Source organism: Haliotis cracherodii, unplaced genomic scaffold (assembly GCF_022045235.1).
Source record: "Haliotis cracherodii isolate W230 unplaced genomic scaffold, xgHalCrac1.p SCAF_6, whole genome shotgun sequence".
NCBI classification, from domain to species: Eukaryota; Metazoa; Mollusca; class Gastropoda; order Lepetellida; family Haliotidae; genus Haliotis; species Haliotis cracherodii.
In genome coordinates, this window is record NW_027266319.1 from 56,288,578 (window position 1) to 56,313,173 (window position 24,596).

Here is a 24,596-nt window from a genome sequence, read left to right on the forward strand (position 1 = left end):
CTTCATTACTTCAGGCTTTCCTCCCACTTCAAGCTGACGCCGTGCTATAACTGTGCAGTAACTGAAATACTGTTCAAGAGGCGTTAAACAAAACCCTTTCTCATGTCTTAGGAATATTATGTTCCGAGGTCAACAATATACATGTACCTCCATGTGAAATCCAGTCATTGATATGAGTCCGTTTCGATCAAACAAAAAGTCGTAATTTTTTAGGAAATTTATTAACGATAACAAAAAGCTGAAAGGTAAGAGGTAAAACATTTGACATAGTTTTTTGCACAATTTAGTTCCCTGTACTTTGATAATGCAGCTGGATACGTTAGACTCGATTGTACGTCATACTGGAAGAGATATAGTTTAAATGCAATGAATCAAGTCTTTGGTTGGCGCTGGTGACTATGCCTTACAAATATTTCATTTATTATATACAGTAAAGTACGGTTATAACGAACTCAAAGGGACTACTAATATTATTTCGTTATAACCGTTGATCGTTATAAGCATATATACAGTATAACTTCAGCAGAAAGTCGGGACCAAAAAAGAAAGTTCGTTATATCCGTCAGTTCGTTATAAGCGTGTTCGTTATAACCGTAGTTTACTGTACTTCAGTATGAAAGAGTTTTCTGAAATTGGGAAAAGTGATATTTTTATTTTTATATTTCACTACATTGAACATAACACTTTGGCGGAACTACTGTCTTATAAGAGTTACCTCCCCGCAAATTGTCTCCCCTTTATCAGTTTCGAGCCCGTACGAGAATTGTCGACTTCTTTTTTATGTTAGTTCCACATTGACAGATGGCCAAATAATGAAAGATGGTCGTTTATGGAAACGTTGAAAACGTTGCGTTATAAAAAAGTAAATTTCTCATTTAACTCGATCGAGATTGATCGCCATTTTGGTTACTTGACCAGCGTGTAATCTTTCGCTTCCAACAGCGGTCTCGTATAATTTTGTTTGTATGTAATCATATCCAAATGCGTGATAAGGAATCTCATTGTCCTCAAATATGTTGTTACCTTTCCCCTTTCCCCGGTACGAGGAGGGAAACGTGATATTTCACGAGACAGATGGAATATCCCATATTTACCACAATAGAGTTAGAAAAAACCAAGTTCATAAGAATGCTATGTGCACTGTGCTATGTGAAAAGATCACTTCATGCGCACCAGTCTATTTTTTTTATTCCGTCATCCGGACGGCATTATTGACGTCATTCGAATCTTGTGACGTAAGGTCGGAATAATGTCACACCAGAAACTGGAGATAACGTCATTCGACAATTGTGGGTTTCTAAGATGACGGTCGTGATCAATACATTTTTCTAACGAGGAGCTAAAAAAGGGCAAAGGGTAATAACGAAATTATTTCACTTGTAAGTATGCCATTCTGATTTTTCAACATCCTTGTTCTCGATCGTTAAATACAAGAATTCTGACACTCGTTTCGTAAAATCAGAATGACACACATAATTGTTATGTTTACTCTGCGTGTATGCGTATCTAGCTTCCTATATCAACATAATGTGCAACATGAGAATTATTATACACGAAGCAAACAATTGTACAGAATAATGGTATAAAACAGAACAGGTATAAGGCAGAACAGAGCTGTGATATTAGTTGTCTGTAGCTGAGACAGTTGAATTTAAGTGAAATGTGCATTTTCGAATGTTGAAGTTAGATTTGTCAAATGATCTATCATTTGAAAACCCCGGCTGCGCGTTCGGTTCCAAATTCAATATTGGTCTACAAATGTTTATATACTGTAGTTCTGTAACAAATGACCAGTAAGTTTATGTCCTTGTTGGATTGATTGATTGCGATTTCTCCAATCATCATCATCATCATCATCATCATCATCATCATCATCATCATCAAAACACGGAAGTGTCAAAGCTTCCTAGTGAGATAACAAAGCCCTTCCTGGTTCAACAAACATATTTCCAGTTAACTATTAGAAATGAGTCAAGCTAACCCAACGTTCCCCTGTTGTCATATGTGTTCCAAATTACACGGGGGCACGGGTGGCCTAGTCGTCTAAGGCGCCGCGATTCGCTGTGCAGAGTTGCGTCCCTGGGGCACGCCAGAAACCTATGATTGTGGGTTCGAATCACGGTTCGCCCCGATTATGTTTCTAGGTTTGTCAGCACCATACCCGTGCTCGTGGGTTTCACCGAAGTGGTAAACGTCTGAGACATGCATCACTTCGGGCTTTCCTCCCACATTAATCTGACACGCCGTGATATAACTGGAATACTGTTCAAAGCGACGGTAAACCCAACTCAATAAAAATCTCCTTTTATAATTAGGTCCCCCTCTCTTATTAAGTCCTGGGTTACCGTAAGGTCCCCTGTTATCGTCAAGTCCCTGATACGAGAGTCTCCGTATTATATCTCGTGTCATTAGGCTAATTGATTGTCTCAAAGGTCCGGGAATCTCAAATTTGGAGTAATTGTTTAAGAATTATATTAAAACAAACACGGGGATTTATATTGAAGAGGGAGTGAGTGAGTGAGTATGGTTATACGCCGCATTTAGCAATATTTCAGAAATATCACGTGGGGGACATCAGAAATAGGCTTCACACATTGTACCCATGTCGGGAATCGAACCTGGGTCTTCGGCGTGACGAGCGAACGCTTTATCCACTAGGCTACCCGACCGCCCCATATACTGAAAGAGGTAGTAGAATACGTATAAACACGACAGTAACACGCTCCAGCCTTGGATTGATGCCGATCAGGGCGTATTTCCGACTCGCGGCGTGTGTTCCGAATGGATAACACCCACATAGACTACATAGTTGTGAGCAAAAGCTTGGTATTATTCTGAGGTCTGGGATGAGAGTAAAGTTGAGATGGAGATACAGGAGACCGCAGAAGAGGGAAGAGGGTAGGAATAGAGACTAGGTTGGTAGGAGGCCTGGGGGCTGGTGGACGAGTTGGATTCTCTCGACACATAGACCTACATTCCCGATGTGTGTACGACAGAGCGGGGTTGTTGTAGAGTTGAGGTTAACGATGGTACTGTATGTTGTGTGCCATACATGGCAATCTCATCTTAACAGCAACAAGTCCAAGTTAATATCAGAGAAATATGTACACTTTGATACCAGCATTAATAAAAAAGGCTAGTTGATAGGAACATTGGAATGTAGCAAGTGTTGGTCATGGACATTGTATTGTGAAGGACCAAAGACAAGTAATGTTTCTTAACACTTCTCTTCTGATGTGTCCACAGATAGGCGTCGTTTGAGTGAACGGACTGGACATTGGTCAGTGCCCCTTTTCAACATCGTCCATGTCAAGCCAAGCGCTTCAGCTGCTGCTGGTGCTACAGTTGCTGTTCCTAGGGTTAAAGAAATAAATGCTTCAAAACGGCAGCATAACAGCCATCGGTGGAATTAATTTGTATCAGCTAGTACGTACAACTTTGTATGTCAAATGAGGGTTGCGACTGAGGATGAAGATGAAGATGGTTATGAGGCTGGGATTGCTGTTGGGGTTGAGGATGAGGATGGGGGTGAAGATGAGGATTTGGATGAGGATGTGGATGATGTTGGGTGAAGTTGTGGATGAGGTTGTGGATGAGGATAAGGGTGTGGATGAGGTTGGGGGGTGAAGATGAGGATGTGGATGAGGTTGTGGATGAGGTTGGGGGTGAATATGAGGATGTGGATGAGGTTGTGGATGATGTTGGGGGTGAAGATGAGGATGTGGATGAGGTTGTGGATGAGGTTGGGGTTGATGTCCGGGTTGGTGTTGATGATGGGGTTCAGTATGCGGATGGGGTTGTGGTTGATGTTGGGGCTATGGATAAGGGTGGGTTTGGGGTTGGGGTTGGGTCTGCTTCACAGCTTCTTGGGTAGCAGGTTCTATGCATAATGTGCGTGGTGGCTTGCTTACTGTCTAGGGAAGGTACCATCGTCGTAGAGGCTGATGTGCTCGTAGACGGGATTGGTTGCCGCATTGGTAGCGATGACCTTGCCCTCAACCGGCCTCATGTCAACCTTTGTTGAGAACACTACAAGAAAAAGAAGTTTATTGCAGATACTACTACTACTACTACTACTACTACTACTACTACTACTACTACAATACGTTTCTACTACACATACTCCTATATGTACTACTACTTCTACTATTTGTTGGCGGTAGGATGTTTAGATGTTAAAGCGTCGCTCGTTTCGCCACGACCCTTCTACTACTACTACTACTACTACTACTACTACTACTACTACTACTACTACTACTACTACAATACGTTTCTACTACACCATTACCATAACCACTACGACGACGGCTACTACTACCACTATTATTTATTATCATTTCTTCTACTACTGCTGTGTTGTCTAAACCCAACTCACTCACTCACTCACTCACTCACTCACTCTTCTACTGCTGCCTATATCGTGAGGCCCCAGGACGTAGGAAATCTTTTATTATTACAATACAACCACCCTTGGACGTTCCCTCAACCCGAGGACTTCGTTCTTTATCAAAGACTTACGTCCCAAATCCTAATCTCTCATCAAAAGACGTTAAATTGTCGCTTATCCTGGGAGTGTTTCATCTTTGGATGATCCTTTATCCTAAGAGGACGATCCTTTATCCCAAGAGGACGATCCTTTATCCGAAGAGGTCGATCCTCTATCCTAAGAGGACAATCCTTTATCCTAAGGGGACGATCCTTCATACTAAGAGGACAATCCTTTATCCTAAGAGGACGATCCTTTATCCCAAGAGGACGATCATTTATCCCAAGAGGACGAGCCTTCATCCGAAGAGGACGATCCTTTATACTAAGAGGACGATCCTTTATCCGAAGAGGTCGATCCTTTATCCTAAGAGGACAATCCTTTGTCCTAAGAGGACGATCATTTGTCCTAAGAGGACGATCCTTTATACTAAGAGGTCGATCCTTTATAATTAATATGATAAGGGGGAACAGTCAAATGTCATAGTTATTTCCTCACATTGAACCCCTACAGTTTTACATGCTAAGATGGTCAGAAGGTGTTAAGGTCCTGGGTCCTGGGAGTTAACCCTTACCCAGAAAGCATTTTTCCTTACCCTCAAGGTGATCCCCCACCGGCAGAGTGTACCCCCCGTCCTGCAGCTGTTTCCTCCACATCTTGGGGGAAGGCAGTTCCTGGTAGTGGTTGGAATCCATCCCGCTGGGGCGTCTACATTGAAAAAGGCCATATTGTGTTCCATAGAAATACATAATGTTTCTTATGCTTACGTGTTTAATTGTAAGTTATTGAGACCAAAACGTGAGGGCGGTTGCATAAAAGACCAACGTGCCATTTAGGGACCGATCCTTTTTTGGGGGGTGGGGGTGGGGCGGGGGGTGGGGTGGGGTGGGGTGGGGGTGGGGGTAGGTTTGTATCGAAAAAAATAATTTGACCCTGAAAATTCTTGATATTCAATTATGCATCAGACCTTTGAAAAAAATGAATTGCCTGCCATAAAAATTACTTTATTGCAAGGTGTCTTTCTTTATAAAAAATTAGGCTCTTAAGTTTTATATAAATCAATCAGGTTTTGCAAATGAAGCTGACATGTTATTTAATCTTGATACAAAATGCCAGTCCACCCCCTACCCACCGAATAATGGTCGGGCCCATTAACTTTGAGGAAATCCAGGTATGGTGCAGAAAGACCCATCCCGAAAATGTTGGATTCGAACCCACGATAATAGGATTAGGCACGTTTTATGACCTTAATTGCACAAGGAACTGTCTGGATTTCGAAGACTGCGCAAAGTGTGGTTTTCTTTTGTTAAGCTCGACATTTCCAAATCGAGTTGGTATAGAAATGATACCTAATCGATGTTTAGAAATTTGAAATCAACCACGCATAATGTTTAGAATGGAGGCCAATCCTGTCCACATAACGTGATAGACCCTCTATGCAGGTGACATCAGATCTTCACTGCAGATATCTAACTGATGAAAATACGATTGCACTACAAACGCAATGAAACAAAAACACTTCCCCGAGAATGACGTCACAGGATCCGCAAATTTCAGAAATCGGGGAAGTATTTTTAATTTCGTATAAAATGAATATGACAGTATAGTTCCGACAAAGTGATTTCTCTCTAATTCCTGGGAAATCATGAAATGGCCAGTATTTATCCTCAAGGTGTTTACTCAGCCTGATATACTTCCAAGCTGATGTTATGTGTTTCCCATGCCCCTCATCAGCTGCTTGGGGGCACGGGTGGCCCAGTCGTCTAAGGCGCCGCGATTCGCTGTGCAGAGTTGCGTCCCTTGGGCATGCCAGAAACCTATGATTGTGGGTTCGAATCCGGTTCGACCCGATTATGTTTCTAGGTTTGTCAGCACCATACCCTTGCTCGTGGGTTTCACCGAAGTGGTAAACGTCTGGGACCTGCATCACTTCGGGCTTTCCTCCCACATTAAGCTGACACGCCGCGATATAACTGGAATACTGTTAAAAGCGGCGTTTAACTCACTCACTCACTCACTCATCAGCTGCTTGTGACAATTTCCACGTACCTGCTAGTTGAAGCATATGGGGATTCCAACTCTGTAAAGACATGTGACAGACGATACTGCCAGTGATACAATCATATTTAAAACATTAAAAATGCCATACAATTTTAAAAATTAAACTGAAACATAAATTTGTTGATTCGTTCGTTCACTCATTCATTGCCTGATGAATGATATGCCTTTTAGCATTTCTTTTATCAGTTGTCTGATAAAGGACATGTCATTCATTAATTCATCCATCCAATGTCTGATGAACGATATGTCAGTTATTAATTAATCCATTCGTTCCCTGATACAAGATATGACATTCAGAAATTAATACATGCATTGCCTGATAAAGGATATGTCATTCATTAATTCATCAACCCATTGCCTGATAAAGGATATGTCATTCATTAATTCACCCATCCATTGCCCGATAAAGGCTATGTCATTCAACAATTCTTCCATCCATTGCCCGGTGAAGGATATGTCATTCATTAATTCATCCATCCATTGCCTGATATGTCATTCATTAATTCGTCTATCCACGAGACAAGAGAGTTTGCCTGGTGAAGGATATGTCATTCATTACTTCATCAACCCATTGCCCGATAAAGGATATGTCATTTATTAATTCATCAACCCATTGCCCGATAAAGGATATGTCTTTTATTACTTCATCAACCCATTGCCCGATAAAGGATATGTCTTTCATTACTTCATCAATCCATTGCCTGATATGTCATTCATTAATTCGTCAGTCCACGAGACAAGAGAGTTTGCTACCTTCAAAGCATTTGAAGAACCATATCGTACTTCATGATACCGATTAAAGGATGGTTACCTCTCTTCATCGTCTGGTACTTTATGTAGAATACAACAGCAACGACGATTCCGATGGCAAACATGGACCCGAGGCCGACGCTGACGCCGATTTCGAACGTTGGCAATCCTGTAAATAGCGACAACACATTTCTATATTCAAAAGAAATCTTTGCCCAAAGAACAGTCGAATGTACGATTTTGACTATATCACGAGCATGACATTGTTTATGTATAGTATACGTAGGAAGATTTGGACTTAACCAGGAACATATTGAAAGGTTTCTATTTCTGGGTGTGTTATGACGTCAAAGTATGTGGCGACCTACTTCCATCACGGCATGTTACGGGTATGTTAGGACGTAATTCATTAGGACTCCAAGCCCCCCCCCCCCCCCCCCCCCCCACCTCCCCCCTCCTGCGGCGACTATACTTGGCTGAAGTCTAAAGAGGTGACTAACGGGCTCGCTGACTTGGTTGACGCACGTCAATCATCATATCCCAATAGCGTAGATCGATGCTCATGATGTCAATCACTCGATTATTAGCTTATATATATATATGGAATATTGCTGAGTGCAGCGTTAAACAACAAACAAACAAAAATATAAAATTAAGTACCCCAATTACGCTTATGCCATAAAGTGACATTATAACAATGTTCTATGATGAAAAATCACATCTTACCTGCCGTTTATGTATGAATGTATAGTTTACATTTTAGAACGCACCTTTTTCAGCTTGGCCGCAAACTGCACCCATAGGCTGCTGACCTAAAATACAATGTACACATATCATTACTTATCATAATTACCCGTGAATATCCGGGGTAGGATAGGTCTTCAGAAACCCATGCTTGTCGTAAAAGGCGACTATTCTTTTCATAAGAGGCGACTAACGGGATCGGGTTGTCAGGCTCGCTGACTTGGTTGATGCATGTCATCAATCCCAATTGCGTGATCGATGCTCATGATATCAATCACTGTATTGTCTGGTCCAGACTCGAATATTTCTGTCATATAGCTCGAATATTGCTGAGTGCGGCGTTAGACAACAAACAAACAAACAAACAAAACTTATCATTATGTGGAGCATTTTGGCTATGGATAGAGGATGTTTGTTATATACACAACCAAACGCACGCGAACATAGAAAGATACAGAGAGTTGGATAGAAGAAGAGACGAGTCTGACAGTTTGGGAGGAGAGGGGAATGAAAGACATTTAGACATAAAGAGGGATGGATAGAGGCAGAGGCAGACTGAGAGAAGAGGAGAAGAGGGCGTGACATTGGGAGATAAAGAGAGGTGGACTTAGAGAAGGGGAGAAGAGAGGAGAGATATTGGGAGATACAGAAAGGTGGATAAAGGCAGAGGCAGACTGAGAGAAGGGGAGAAGAGAGGAGAGACATTGGGAGACACAGAGAGGTGGAGAGAGGCAGAGGCAGACTGAGAGAAGAGGAGAAGATAGGAGAGACATTGGGAGATACAGAGAGGTGGACTGAGAGAAGGGGAGAAGAGAGGAGAGATATTGGGAGACACAGAGAGGTGGAGAGAGGCAGAGGCAGACTGAGAGAAGAGGAGAAGAGAGGAGAGACATTGGGAGACAGAGAGAGGTGGACTGAGAGAAGAGGAGAAGAGAGGAGAGACATTGGGAGACAGAGAGGTGGATAGAGGCAGAGGCAGACTGAGAGAAGAGGAGAAGAGGGGAGAGACAATGGGAGACACAGAGAGGTGGATAGAGGCAGAGGCAGACTGAGAGAAGGGGAGAAGAGAGGAGAGACATTGGGAGACACAGAGAGGTGGATATAGGTAGAGGCAGACTGAGAGAAGAGAGGAGAGATATTGGGAGATAGAGAGAGGTGGACTGAGGCAGAGACAGACTGAGAGAAGAGGAGAAGAGGGGAGAAGAGGGGAGGCAGATTGAGAGGAGAGAGAGAGAGAGAGAGAGAGAGATGGACAGAGACAGATTGAGAGAAGGAGAGGAGAGACGTAGAGAGATAAATAGGGCAAATAGAGAAGGAGAGAGGATAAGACGAGACAGAGAGAGACAGAGAAGTGGAAATAGGCAGAGGCAGCTTGAGAGAATAAAGGGGGGGATGAGACGAGGCAGAGAGGTGGATAGAGGCAGAGACAGCTTGAGAGAAGGAGAGAGGATGAGACGAGGCAGAGAGAGATACAGAGAGAAGTGGATAGAGGCAGAGGCAGCTTGAGAGAAGGAGAGAGAGGATGAGCGAGGCAGAGAGAGATACAGAGAGAAGTGGATAGAGGCAGATAAATATTGAAAAAAAGGAGAGAGGATGAGACGAGACAAAGAGAGACACACAGAGAAATGGATAGAGGCAGATGCAGCTTGAGAGAAGGAAAGGAGAGGCATAGAGAGACAAATGGGGTAGATAGAGGCAGAGACAGGTTGAAACAGGGGGAAGAGGAGAGAAGGATAGACATTCAGACAGACAGACAGACAGAAAAGAGAGACAATCAGGCATAGGAAGAAACAGAAAGACAGACAGAAACATACACTCCCTTCAGACAAACACATTTGGCTCCTACAGAACTGTTATTGACCTTCACCTTGCAGGTCAATGTAGACAAAGGTCGTATCGAGGATGTTCTCGGCTGAGACACAGTACATGCCCATGTCGTCGTCCGTCTCCACTTTCACCTCCAACACAGCTGTCAGACTGCCACCCACTCGCCCTGGGGTATCTGAAACAGTCATGTCTTACCTAGTCAAAAAATATCTCAATATAACTCGCCGATTGTCACCCAGACCCCCTGTGCTATCAAAAACAAACAACAGGCGCAACTTAGTGGAAAGAAAGATGTCAATAAATAAGTTACAAAACAATAATGATTAAAAAATAGTTGATAACATGAACCACCCAAAATACATGCTCCTTAGCCCTTGAACATGGATGTCCTTCAGAACCAGAGGTCTTACCGTGAAGTATCGTGCCCAGACTAATGTCTGTTCCACGACCATGCCTTTACCGTAATGTACCGTCTATCAAATCTCGTCCGTTAGGAGGCCAGAGATCCATTCCTTCATTGTGATGTACCATGTCCTCAAATCACGTCTGTAAGGAGACCAGAGATCCATACCTTCATTGTGATGTACCATGTCCCAATCTCGTCTGTAAGGAGGCCAGAGATCCATGCCTTTACGATGATGTACCGTGTCCACAATCTCGTCTGTTAGGAAGCCAGAGATCATGCCTTCATCGTGATGTTCCGTGTCCCCAAATCTCGTCTCTTAGGAGGCCAGAGATCCATGCCCTCATCGTGATATACCGTGTCCCCAAATCTCGTCTGTTAAGAGGCCAGAGATCCATGCCTTCATTGTGATGTACCGTGTCCCAATCACGTCTGTAAGGAGGCCAGAGATCCATGCCTTTACCATGATGTACCGTGTCCCCAAAATCTCGTCTGTAAGGAGGCCAGAGATCATGCCTTTACCATGATGTACCGTGTCCCAAATCTCGTCTGAGGCCAGAGATCATGCCTTCATCGTGATATACCGTGTTCCCAAATCTCGTCTGTTAAGAGGCCAGAGATCCATGCCTTCATTGTGATGTACCATGTCCCAATCTCGTCTGTTAGGAGGCCAGAGATCCATGCCCTCATCGTGATATACCGTGTCCCCAAATCTCGTCTGTTAAGAGGCCAGAGATCCATGCCTTCATTGTGATGTACCGTGTCCCAATCTCGTCTGTAAGGAGGCCAGAGATCCATGCCTTTACGATGATGTACCGTGTCCACAATCTCGTCTGAGGCCAGAGATCATGCCTTCATCGTGATGTTCCGTGTCCCAAAATCTCGTCTCTTAGGAGGCCAGAGATCCATGCCCTCATCGTGATATACCGTGTCCCCAAATCTCGTCTGTTAAGAGGCCAGAGATCCATGCCTTCATTGTGATGTACCGTGTCCCAATCACGTCTGTAAGGAGGCCAGAGATCCATGCCTTTACCATGATGTACCGTGTCCCCAAAATCTCGTCTGAGGCCAGATATCCATGCTTAATCTCATATTAGAAAATCATGTCTAACTTGATAACCCTGTGCCTAGCCTCCGCTTACGTTGATATCGAGAGCCTCCAGGGACAGAGCTCCCTACATAACTTGATGTTCCATGTCCCCGCTCCCGTCTGTACCAGGCACAGAGCTCCCTACACACCTTGATGTACCATGTCCCCGCTCCCGTCTGTACCAGGGACAGAGCTCCCTACACACCTTGATGTACCATGTCCCCGCTCCCGTCTGTACCAGCGACAGAGCTCCCTACACACCTTGATGTACCATGTCCCCGCTCCCGTCTGTACCAGGGACAGAGCTCCGTACACACCTTGATGTACCATGTCCCCGCTCCCGTCTGCACCAGGGCCAGAGCTCCCCGCCTACCTTGATGTACCATGGCCCCGCTCCCGTCTGTACCAGGGACAGAGCTCCCTACACAACTTGATGTACCATGTCCCCGCTCCAATCTGTACCAGGGCCAGAGCTCCCCGTCTACCTTGATGTACCATGTCCCCACTCCCGTCTCTACCAGGGACAGAGCTCCTCGCCTACCTTGATGTACCATGTCCCCGCGCCCGTCTGTACCAGGGACAGAGCTCTCTACATACTTTGATGTACCATGTCCCTGCTCCTATCTGTACCAGGGACAGAGCTCTCTACATACCTTGATGTACCATGTCTCCGCGCCCGTCTGTACCAGGGACAGAGCTCGCCGCCTACCTTGATGTACCATGTCCCCGCTCCCGTCTGTACCAGGGACAGAGCTCCCTACACACCTTGATGTACCATGTCCCCGCTCCCATCTGTACCAGGGCCAGAGCTCCCCGCCTACCTTGATGTACCATGTCCCCGCTCCCGTCTGTACCAGGGACAGAGCTCCCTACACACCTTGATGTACCATGTGCCCGCTCCCGGCTGTACCAGGGACAGAGCTCCCTACACACCTTGATGTACCATGTCCCCGCTCCCGTCTCTACCAGGGACAGAGCTCCTCGCCTACCTTGATGTACCATGTCCCCGCGCCCGTCTGTACCAGGGACAGAGCTCTCTACATACTTTGATGTACCATGTCCCTGCTCCTATCTGTACCAGGGACAGAGCTCTCTACATACCTTGATGTACCATGTCTCCGCGCCCGTCTGTACCAGGGACAGAGCTCGCCGCCTACCTTGATGTACCATGTCCCCGCTCCCGTCTGTACCAGGGACAGAGCTCCCTACATACCTCGATGTACCATGTCCCCGCTCCCGTCTCTACCAGGGACATACCTTGATGTACCATGTCCCCGCCAGCGTCTGTACCAGGGACAGAGCTCCCCGCCTACCTTGATGTGCCATGTCCCCGCCAGCGTCTGTACCAGGGACAGAGCTCCCCGCCTACCTTGATGTACCATGTCCCCGCTCCCGTCTGTACCAGGGACAGAGCCCCCAGCCTACCTTGATGTACCATGTCCCCGCTCCCGGCTGTACCAGGGACAGAGCTCCCTACACACCTCGATGTACCATGTCCCCGCTCCCGTCTCTACCAGGGACATACCTTGATGTACCATGTCCCCGCCAGCGTCTGTACCAGGGACAGAGCTCCCCGCCTACCTTGATGTGCCATGTCCCCGCCAGCGTCTGTACCAGGGACAGAGCTCCCCGCCTACCTTGATGTGCCATGTCCCCGCCAGCGTCTGTACCAGGGACAGAGCCCCCAGCCTACCTTGATGTGCCATGTCCCGGCTCCCGTCTGTACCAGGGACAGAGCTCTCTACATACCTTGATGTACCATGTCCCCGCCAGCGTCTGTACCAGGGACAGAGCTCCCCGCCTACCTTGATGTACCATGTCCCCGCTCCCGTCTGTACCAGGGACAGAGCTCCCTACACACCTTGATGTACCATGTCCCCGCTCCCATCTGTACCAGGGCCAGAGCTCCCTACACACCTTGATGTACCATGTCCCCGCTCCCATCTGTACCAGGGGCAGAGCTCCCCGCCTACCTTGATGTACCATGTCCCCGCTCCCGTCTGTACCAGGGACAGAGCTCCCTACACACCTTGATGTACCATGTCCCCGCTCCCATCTGTACCAGGGGCAGAGCTCCCCGCCTACCTTGATGTACCATGTCCCCGCTCCCGTCTGTACCAGGGACAGAGCTCCTCGCCTTGATATGCCGCGCGACCCTCCTGTTTGTGTAGGGGCCAAAGAAGAGTCCTACCTACCTTGACGCACCGTCTCTCCAGCACCATTGTTCACAGGGGTCAGAGCACCCTCTTCAATCTTCCACCAGGTCAGCTCTGGTCGAGGGTCACCGGTGAAGGTCGCCTCCAATCTGGCCGTTTGACCTTTCGAAGTTCTCAAGGTCGGAGTGAAGGATGCGCCGTCTTTTCTTTTCGGACCAGCTATAAAATATTAGCGACATAAACTTGTTCCCTAATCATACGTAATATATATTGAACGCAATGTCCAATGTATTATTCCGACTTTATCATAAACATGTGACGCCCGTCACAAACACATGCAAAGGCAAGGTAAATTGCGTGTTGGTCACTTGCGCGTTGAATTAAAAAATTGCCTCCACATTTCCACCATGGAAACACCTGCAGGCCAAGGCCTTTAAAAAAAATTATTGCCGTAATGCTGATCAAACAACTTTTGAGTCGTATGACATACTCTGCTGTGTGTTAGATATTTTCTATCAGCCATACCGTGAAATGTTCAAACATATAAACCGAGTGATGGCTGTACGAAATTTATATAAACTCCAAGAAATGAGTGAGTGAGTGAGTGAGTTGGATTTAAGGCCGCTTTTAACAGTAATCCAGTCATATCACGGCGTGTCAGCTTAATGTGGGAGGAAAGCCCGAAGTGATGCAGGTCTCAGACGTTTACCACTTAGGTGAAACCCACGAGCACGGTAATGGTGCTGACAAACCTAAAAACATAATCGGGGCGAACCGGGTTCAGCGACTTAGACGACTGGGCCACCCGTGCCCCCTCCAAGAAATGATGTTGGGTGGAAATATTACATTTTATAACAAAGTGAGTGAGTATGTGGGTATGGTTTTATGCCGCTTTTAGCAATATTCCAGCAATATCACGGCGGGGGACACAAGAAATGAACTTCACACATCGTACCCATTTTGGGAATCGAACCCGGGTCTTTGGCTTGACGAGCGAACGCTTAAACCACTATACTACCCGGCCGCCCATAGTGATCTGCTCCGTAAGCAAGCACTACCGCAATTTTCAGTCAAAATCATAGTTTTGCTATCGAAACGCGAAAATATTTCTTTGAAACAAACCCAAACTATCAAAAGGCACCAGTTCACCACTGGGCCTATCTATGTGCCTAGTTTGGTTAAGTTATCTCTCGTGGTTTTTGAGTTCTGCTCCGGAAACGAAACGTGACGGACAGACGGACGGAAAGACGGACGGACGGACAGCACCCATTTCTATATCCCCCTTCCATATCGGTGCGGGGGATAACAATATATCGAATGAAGATGATGATGATAACAACAACAACAACAACAACAACAACAATAATATATCGAGTGAAGATGATGATGATAACACCACCAGCAACAACAACAACAACAACAACAACAATAATATATCGAGTGAAGATGATGATGATAACACCACCAGCAACAACAACAACAACAATAATATATCGAGTGAAGATGATGATGATAACACCAGCAACAACAGCAACAACAACAACAATAATATATCGAGTGAAGATGATGATGATAACACCACCAGCAACAACAACAACAACAACAACAACAATAATATATCGAGTGAAGATGATGATGATAACACCACCAGCAACAACAACAACAACAACAACAATAATATATCGAGTGAAGATGATGATGATAACAACAACAGCAACAACAACAACAACAACAACAATAATATATCGAGTGAAGATGATGATGATAACACCACCAGCAACAACAACAACAACAACAACAACAACAACAATAATATATCGAGTGAAGATGATGATGATAACAACAACAGCAACAACAACAACAACAACAACAACAACAATAATATATCGAGTGAAGATGATGATGATAACAAGAACAGCAACAACAACAACAACAATAATATATCGAGTGACCAATCTTCGAGAAAAGAGTATTTTCAGATAATATATTGCAGCGGAGGCCAACGTCTTAGACATATCTTGGACCCCGATATGACACAGCAAGTACGTGGCACAAGGGTCTGATTCATTAACATTTGGACAGACTTCGTTGGCCAGGTGGTCTCTTTTTAAACGACATCTGTGACAGAATAGGTTACACGTTTTAACATTTTTCGTAATACCAAACTAATATGAGGATACGGGTCCCAAGGTGAAACGGAGTCCCGTCCGGTTAAAAAAAATACCCGAATATAAAATGATCTATCTTCTAGGAAAGTCAAAGCCCTCTTCAGGGACCCGTTCCACAAAGCGATCTTAGCGCTATTGTGGTCGTAACACCTATGCTTAGTGGGCCTACGATAGTCGAACTGATAAGATTGCTTTGATAACATTCGAAATTTGGGACGTGATGTTTACATATGCCCTTCGGCAGGGGAACTGATTTTGCAGCCGATGGGGAAGCTATTAATGCTATCTCTGTGTATTCAAACTTGACAGCTGGGTTTGTAAAATGAGGTTAGTTTCCCACGTTCAATGCCTGAAATCGACAACTGTGATCTAATTATAACTGTATCGCGGCCTTGCAAACATTTCTGTGCGGTTGCTATGGTTTGACATACATCCTGATTGACATACAGTATGCCATGGTTATGATGACCACCAATTTTAGTTCGCAATAACGGGACTAAACAATAAGTTCGTTATATCGGTAAGTCCGATATAAGCGTGTTCGTTATAAACGTAGTTTGCTGTACTGTGTAAATTTGGAATATTTCCTCATAAAGGGCGGTGGACAATGAGATGCTTGTGTGTAACTGAAATCGCAATAAAACTGTCAGTGATATTTGAATTACCCCAAAGGTGAGGTGAAATTGGGTTTAACGTCGCGTCCAAGATTATTGCACTTGCACTTATATAGCGACGTGCATGCACGTGTATGTGTGTGTGTTGCTGCTTGTACTAGTCGCGGACTGATGCCGATTTATAGTGCTAGCTCACTGAGATACCATGCCTCAGTTTAACATGAATACCCCACTCAGACACAGTATACTGACTCCGAGCCGACCAGTCCTTGTTTTAGCTCCTTAATGCCGAGTGCCAGACAGGGTAACAACAAGTACCATATTTTAACGTCTTTTGGTATGACGCGGCTGGGGATCGAACCCCGGACCTTCCCCTCTCCGGGCGGACGCTCTACCATTAGACCACGGAGGCGATCTCTATCCCTAAGGGAGAGGATGTGGCATACACAAAGTAATGTATAGTTTAACGCCGCTTTGAACAATATTTACGTTATATCACGACGTGTCAGCTTAGTAGGGGGTGGAAGGAAAGGAAGGTCGTAGAAGTGCTCTATTTGATCAATTCAACGAGCAATGGTACTGCGCTTACACACTAGGATTCGGGGCCCTAGTGGTTAAAGCGCTCGCTCGTCACGCCGAAGACCCGGGTTCGAATCCCGACCCGGGTACAATGTGTGAAGCCCATTTCTGGTGTCCCCCGCCGTGATATTGCTGGAATATTGCTAAAAGCGGCGTAAAACCAAACTCACGCACGCACTCACTAGGGTTCATAGCCAGAGAAAACTTAGTTTCAAACCAATGATCCTGGAACATATAAAGGACGCAACTCCACAAAGCGACATTTGATATTGACATTGGCAACAATAATATAAGAGTCACGACTGCCGTCAGATTGTAGTCTGTCTTATAGATTGTGATACAAATATATCAAATACAGCCCATGCAAGTCTATAATGTTCTATGGGCTCCTTTTTAATATTTTTTTAATGCGATAATTCAACAACTGTTTTTTTTTCTAATCAGATTGCGGTCCTTTATGTGATAGTCACGTGAATGAGCGAAACTAGTTCCGATATGAATTCATACCAATGAAAGTCGACATGAAATACGGGATTGAGGTTGGTCGAATACCCATAGACGGTATTTAACTTTATCATAATAAAGCCAATGTTATCGCAAACACAGAGCGAATGAGAGAAGGCATTATATACAAGTTAGCAGCCTTGCTATGGTAGCAGGAAACGTAAACGCCTAGTTAACCAGGAAAAAGCAAAGGAGTATAAATATACACCTTTTCAAAACATACTTAAAACCTGAATAAGCTATGTACATGCTGTAAAAAAATGCACTCGGTGTTTTGGGTTACTTAGAAACTGTTCAGGCCTGATAAATAATGCTTTATCGCTCCTAAACACGACTCCATAAGTATCACGCGGAAAGAAATGAGAGGTGGTTTTACCGCCTAAGGCGGGATTCACACAATGCCTAGACTAACATCTGGTGTCTGAAGTGAACATATTACAGAAAAAAAATCTGTAAAATTATCTTAATGAAAATATAACCAAAAAGAGCCGAGACACTCTCTTCATTTTCAATAATACAGACTTGCAAAACATAGACTTGCATGGGCTATATTACATATTTGTATTAGACCAACTATGCCCGTCTATTAAGTGCGATGCATAATGAAATCTATCATGCCTCCATGTCAGAATAAGACCGCCTCCGTGGTCTAGTGGTAGAGCGTCCGCCCGGGGACAAGATGGTACTTGTTGTTACCCTGTCTGGTGCTCGGCATTAAGGAGCTAAAACAAGGACTGGTCGGCTCGGAGTCAGTATACTGTGTCTGAGTGGGGTATTCATGTTAAACTGAGGCATGGTATCTCAGTGAGCTCGGCATCAGTCCAGACTAGGACAAGCAGCCACACAAACACACTCACACGTACATACACGTCGCAATATAAGTGCAATAGTCTTGGATGCGACGTTAAACCCCATTTCACCTCACCTCACCTCACCATGTCAGAATGATTAGATCTGATTGTTCAGACGTGATTTTGATAAAATAATATGAAATCCGCCTTGGAGGGAAATAAATCTCTTATACCCCGCCACGATCAGTACAGGCTTCACGTGGATTTCTGAGAGGGAGAATAAATTCCCCGCTTCAAAGCAAAAAACCGCACGCTTTTTCCGAGTCAATGAAAGTCACATAGCACAAATTAACCTCAGCTCAATGGAACAGCTGTTTTCTATCAATTTTTAATTTGTGTTAATTTATTTACAATGTCACATTAAATCATGTCGGTAAGTTGAATTCGTTGTAGCACTATTTACTTTATATCACCTCCTCCTCGTGGTATAAAACCTAAAGTGGGACACATAGAATTCCATGTACCCCTCGTGATCCTGCTACAAGTTATCGTGATTTCCAGAACACACCGAATCCACTGTCGTATATATTTATTGTGAATGTCACATAAAACAATATTAAAAATTCTGAAGGATGTTGGTTTGTTGTTTAACGCCGCTCTCAGCAATACTCCAGGTATATGACGGCGGTCTGTAAATAATCGAGTCTGGACCAGACAATCCAGTGATTAGTATCATGAGCATCGATCCACGCAACTGGGATCGATGACATGCATCAACCAAGTCAGCGAGGCTGACCACCCGATCCCGTTAGTCGCCAAGCATAGTCGTCTTTTACGGCAAGCATAGTCTGAAGGGTGTAATGCGATCAATCTCTAATCAATACATCCTTCAGATTCTTATTTATTTGATAAGCCACAATTTCATGCTTGTCAACAACGATATTAGTCAACACTTCCTGATAGGCGATACCGTTACTTGATAATTGTTTTAGTGCAAAAACTGCTTTAACGTTGTCAAGTGCAGTTTTCCAAATCTTAGCCATTGTTGACAAAGGTTACTGCGAAAACAAAATTGAGTGAACCCATGCCGGCATTTTGCAGTTTCAGTGGTGAGAGACCTGTTGCATCACAACTATGGTGGCCGAGAGGAGACATCGCTTTATCGATTTTACATACGGCTGCGATATTGCGATGAAACGATAACACGAGACGAGAAAGCGATAACACGAGATGAGAAAGCGATAACACGAGACTCTGGTATCGCCTTCTCGTCTCGTGCTTTGTCTCGTGCTATCGCGTTCTCGTCGTACGATTCCGACTCGTAATCATTAGCATGTGTTTTTAATACCCATCGGCGTCTGCAAAAGTAAAATATAACTGTACTCACTCTGAACAAGAAGGAACGCGGAGATGTCGCTGGCTTTGTTAGATGAGGGGTTGACGGCTGTGCAGGTGTAGTTCCCGCTGTCGTCGCCCACCAACCCCTTCAGTGCCAGGACTTGACCCCGACTACCCCTGGTCCGACTGGTCATGTCCTGTCCACCTTTGGTCCAGCTGTAACGACAGTCGGGGAGACAGTTGGCGGAGCAGGTCAGGTTGACACTACCTCCCTCCTTAGGCTGGGGTTCTGTCTTGTCCAATCGTATCTGTGTTGGACCCTCGGAGTCTGGGAGAGAAAAACAGTTACTTATCTAACTCATTGAACAAGACTTAGTAATCAACGTATTGGGTTACTGGATCCCTCTTTGATAATAAGATGACAACAATCCTTCGATAAATAGAAGCGACAAAAGTCATTTCCAGATCCACAATGCAAGAAACCTCTGCTGAAAGCAGAGCCCATTTTACGAGTGAGTGAGTGAGTTGTTGCAATTCAGGCGTGGCAAATGACATTGGCAGCAGCCTTGACTTGCCCGTGCCATACACGCCCCAGACCTACATGTAGCTCCCTCTGACTTATACCCCTAAAGACAAATCACAGAGTAGAGGAATGTTGCTGTCGTGGACTTTTAACGCTAGTTAATGTTAGACCAAGTATAGGTTCATATTTACCAGTCAGCGTAACGTTGATGGTGTTGCTAAACGCTCGATATTCACATCTCCAGTTTCCTTCAACATCGTCGTGTAAGGAGGTGGCGTTGAGGATGTAGACGTAGTTGCCGTCACTCTGCCGTCCACACCCACACGTGTACTGTGTCTGGGAGTGAGTGTCGGAGGTGTATTGGGTACAATCAGATCTCTTCACCGAACACTTGACATACGTGTTCCTTTGGAAGAACAAGGCTCCCGATGTGCCTGCCGTCGTGAGGGCACACTTGAATTGTAACGATAGTCCAAAGAAAGCTTGAGGTGACGTCTGGGTCAGGTTCAGCGATGTACCTGAATCAAGATTGTTGAAGAAGGTTGTTGAAAGTACAATCTTTGATTATGTGAGAGAGATATTGAGAGAGAGGGGGAGAGGGAGAGATAGAGAGAGGGAGGGAGAGAGAGATAGAGAGGGAGGGGAGAGAGATAGAGAGGGAGAGAGTGGGTGGAGAGAGATAGAGAGGGAGGGAGAGAAGGAGGGGAGAGAGAGGGAGAGAGAAAGATACAGAGAGGGAGGGGGAGATAGAAAGATAAAGAGGGAGGCAGAGAGAGGAGAGATAGAAAGAGAGAGAGAGAGAGAGAGAGAGAGAGAGTGGGTGGAGAGAGATAGAGAAGGAGGGAGAGAGGGAGGGGAGAGAGAGGGAGAGAGAAAGATAGAGGGAGGGAGAGAGGGAGGGGGAGAGAGAAAGATAGAGAGGGAGGGAGAGAGAGGAGAGATAGAAAGAGAGAGAGAGAGAGGGAGGGAGAGAGAGATAGAGAGGGAGAGAGTGGGTGGAGAGAGATAGAGAGGGAGGGAGAGAGGGAGGGGAGAGAGAGGGAGAGAGAAAGATACAGAGAGGGAGGGGGAGATAGAAAGATAAAGAGGGAGGCAGAGAGAGGAGAGATAGAAAGAGAGAGAGAGAGAGAGAGAGAGAGTGGGTGGAGAGAGATAGAGAAGGAGGGAGAGAGGGAGGGGAGAGAGAGGGAGAGAGAAAGATAGAGGGAGGGAGAGAGGGAGGGGGAGAGAGAAAGATAGAGAGGGAGGGAGAGAGAGGAGAGATAGAAAGAGAGAGAGAGAGAGGGAGGGAGAGAGAGATAGAGAGGGAGGGGAGAGAGATAGAGAGGGAGAGAGTGGGTGGAGAGAGATAGAGAGGGAGGGAGAGAGGGAGGGGGAGAGAGGGAGAGAGAAAAGATAGAGAGGGAGGGAGAGAGAGGAGAGATAGAAAGAGAGGGAGAGAGAGGAGAGACAGACAGAGAGAGAGAGTCAGAGAGAGAGAGAGAGAGAGAGAGAGAGAGAGAGAGAGAGAGAGAGAAACAACAAGAGGTAATAGGTAACAAATAACGCACAGATAAATGGACGAACACGGATGTACAATACGAATAACACACATCACACGGCCACGTATATACAGAGCTGTACACAAACCCACAGTCAGACGGTGCAAACTGGAAAGTCTGGAAAACATTCATAGTACTGCGGTGCGACAATGTCCAACATGGACACCGCCACTGAATTAATCCAGCACACGCCATTCGACATAACTCGGAATAGTGCAAAACCAAAACCAAAAATATCAAAATATTATTCTGTAGATCCCTACGAAAGGCTATCCATATAAGCTTGGGAAACACAAAGCACGCTTAAAATAGACAGTTTGGTGCCCGTGCGAGATGGCAGTGCCCTCAATGATAGCTTTATGTATATATATTTACCGGCAACAGCGCTCATCTGAACCCAGACCAAGAACAGTGCCACCGTCGCAGTCATCTCGTCCCTGGATACTGAACACCGCTGTCATATGAACGTTCGACTGCACACATTGTGCTCAAGTAGGCTGTTCAGTGAGTGGCTACAGCTTTTATACGGGAAGTATATTGCCTTTTATGCTTTGCAATCTATATTTGTTAAACATGTAAAACATATTAAGTATTTTCCTCATATTCAGTAATAATATTTGTCAAAACGTATATACATTGATAATATAGTTCTTCAGTAATGCTGAACACGACTTGGGTTCTTGATGCTTGAAAAGGGAGAGGCCGAATGCTCTGTCAGTACGCAGCATAATGTTAAGGACTATCGCCCTGTTTACATATGGTATTATGCAGGTATAGCTGTACCATAATAACAATAGTTTTATGTGGAATTTAAATTCACTCGAACCTATTGTTAAATACTTAAATAATCAGCATTTTGGTTTAGCTTTGCTTTGACATACATTTGTGTTTATTCAAAAGGTGGTCTTCGAGGTATAAACAAAGACTGGACCCGCCGTGATATTGCTGGAATATTGCTAAAAGCGGCGTAAAACCATACTCACTCACTCACTCACTCACTCACTCACTCACTCACAAAGACTGGAAGACATTATGTACCGTTATCACATCGCCTTAATATGCCAAAATGTTTGTTTGTTGTTTAACGCCGCACTCAGCAATATTCCAGCTTCATTTAAGCTATTTGTATTCAATGAATCTGGATCGGTAAACAAGCGAAAATGCTTATGTTAGTAACTCTCCAGTACAAGATATATTCATGAAGGCATTAAACAAAACAATACATGATGATAAACTAAATACGTTAACAAGAGCAAGTGGTCATGGACCACAGTTTGGTGTAAAGAGTAGAAGATTAATATATTTGTGGGATTTACTTAGTTTGAACCTTTTGGAATGAAGTATGTATCATGTATGAATGTACCGATTTTAAGATATCTAGATTAGTCATTTTTGTAAAATTAGCATTACCATGCAATATAGTAATACTATTAAGATCAACGTAGAATATCGCGTATTTCTCCGAAAGAAATATGAACCTCGTGTGGTTCTATAGAGGTAAGGTGAATATCGCGTATTTCTCCGAAAGAAATATGAACCTCGTGTGGTTCTATAGAGGTAAGGTGAATATCGCGTATTTCTCCGAAAGAAATATGAACCTCGTGTGGTTCTATAGAGGTAAGGTGAATATCGCGTATTTCTCCGAAAGAAACATCAACCTCGTGTGGTTCTATAGAGGTAAGGTGAATATCGCGTATTTCTCCGAAAGAAACATGAACCTCGTGTGGTTCTATAGAGGTAAGGTCAATATCGCGTATTTCTCCGAAGGAAACACGAAAGTTATGTGGCCATAACAAAGCAAGGTAATTAAGGAGGTTCTGTTAAAGGTGAGGTGGTGAGGTGAGGCGAAATGGGGTTTAACGTCGCGTCCAATATTATTGCACTTATATAGCAAGCACGTGTATGTGTGTGTTTGTGGCTGCTTGTACTAGTCCGGACTGATGCCGATTTATAGTGCTAGCACACATGAATACCCCACTCAGACACAGTATACTGACTCCGAGCCGACCAGTCCTTGTTTTAGCCCCTTAATGCCGAGCGCCAGACAGGGTAACAACAAGTACCATCTTTTAACGTCTTTTGATATGACACGGCTGGGGATCGAACCCCGGACCTTCCGCTCTCCGGGCGGACGCTCTACCACTAGACCACGGAGGCGGTCCTGTGAAAGAAACCCGAGCTTCATGTAAACTCACGGGCAAAAGAAACGCTGGTTTTATAAACGTTGACACAGTTTTGATCAAAACCTAAAACTATGATTCGATACCATATGAAAACATTCTGCCAAACGCACCAATTATTTCCTAGGGGTCGTGGCGAATCTGCAGCACGTGATTTTCGGAGAAATACGTTTTTTCCTCTTTTTGTACAAAATGCATAAGGAAAATTTCGTGCTAGATTGAGGTATAAATTGTGCACAGAAACCTTCTGTAGCATTGAATCGTTTAGATTTCACCTACAAGAATGCCACGTTTGACGTCTGAGCAGCGAGAGAGAGCAATAGGAATGTTGCAGATGGGTGAAACTCAGACCAGAGTTGCAGAAATCATGAACTGTCACAAAACCACCATCGAGAGCCTAGAGATACTGGCCGGACATCAGACAAACCACAAAGTGGAAGACCACGAGTAACCACGCCCAACGAAGACCGCTATTTGCGTATGTTGCACCTACGTAACAGATTCCTCACTGTGACGTCATCAGCACAAAATGCTTTCCAACACACCGTGAGCAGGACTGTAGCCCGCCGTCTCCGCCATTTTGGTTTGAGAGCTTATCGACCTTTGAGGGGAATGACCTTGACCCGACAACATAGACTCAACAGATTGAGGTGGGCTCGTACAGTGCAACGCTGGCAAAGACGACATTGGGACAGAGTGCTGTTTACCGATGAGGGTAGGTTCCAGGTTTTCAGTGCTGACGGCCGATTGCGAGTTTACCGGCGTAGAGGCGAACGCACGTCACGTTGCTGCGTTCAGGAAGTGCACCACCATGGCGTTGGCAGTGTGATGATCTGGGGCG

General features: G+C 44.9%; 1 protein-coding gene across 2 annotated transcripts; it reads right to left on the reverse strand.

Annotated features, from left to right (window-relative positions):
* Positions 1 to 218: 218 nt before the first annotated feature.
* Positions 219 to 22,048, reverse strand: LOC139445328 (fibroblast growth factor receptor-like 1). 2 transcript variants are annotated; one of them, XM_071226454.1, is made up of 11 exons: positions 21,951 to 22,048; positions 20,226 to 20,552; positions 19,561 to 19,839; positions 13,557 to 13,736; positions 9,909 to 10,043; positions 8,068 to 8,109; positions 7,359 to 7,466; positions 6,536 to 6,566; positions 5,082 to 5,194; positions 3,912 to 4,029; positions 219 to 3,354 (listed from the first exon to the last, which is right to left on the reverse strand). In XM_071226454.1, the coding sequence occupies exons 1-11, from the start codon at positions 22,003 to 22,005 to the stop codon at positions 3,324 to 3,326; spliced, it is 1,419 nt and encodes a 472-aa protein (XP_071082555.1). In that variant the 5' UTR covers positions 22,006 to 22,048; the 3' UTR covers positions 219 to 3,323. The 2 variants fall into 2 exon arrangements, with proteins under 2 accessions (XP_071082555.1, XP_071082554.1); XM_071226453.1 differs by having other exon boundaries at positions 9,903 to 10,043.
* Between the last annotated feature and the right edge of the window lie 2,548 nt (positions 22,049 to 24,596).

Excerpts from the sequence above, each read along its gene's own strand:
- LOC139445328 (XM_071226453.1), bottom strand. The coding sequence starts at position 22,005 with ATGACTGCGACGGTGGCACTGTTCTTGGTCTGGGTTCAGATGAGCGCT. Across the intron at positions 20,553-21,950 it reads TCAGATGAGCGCTGTTGCCG|GTACATCGCTGAACCTGACC; the intron begins GTAAATATATAT and ends ATCTTGATTCAG. Across the intron at positions 6,567-7,358 it reads GTACCAGACGATGAAGAGAG|AGTTGGAATCCCCATATGCT; the intron begins GTAACCATCCTT and ends ATGTCTTTACAG.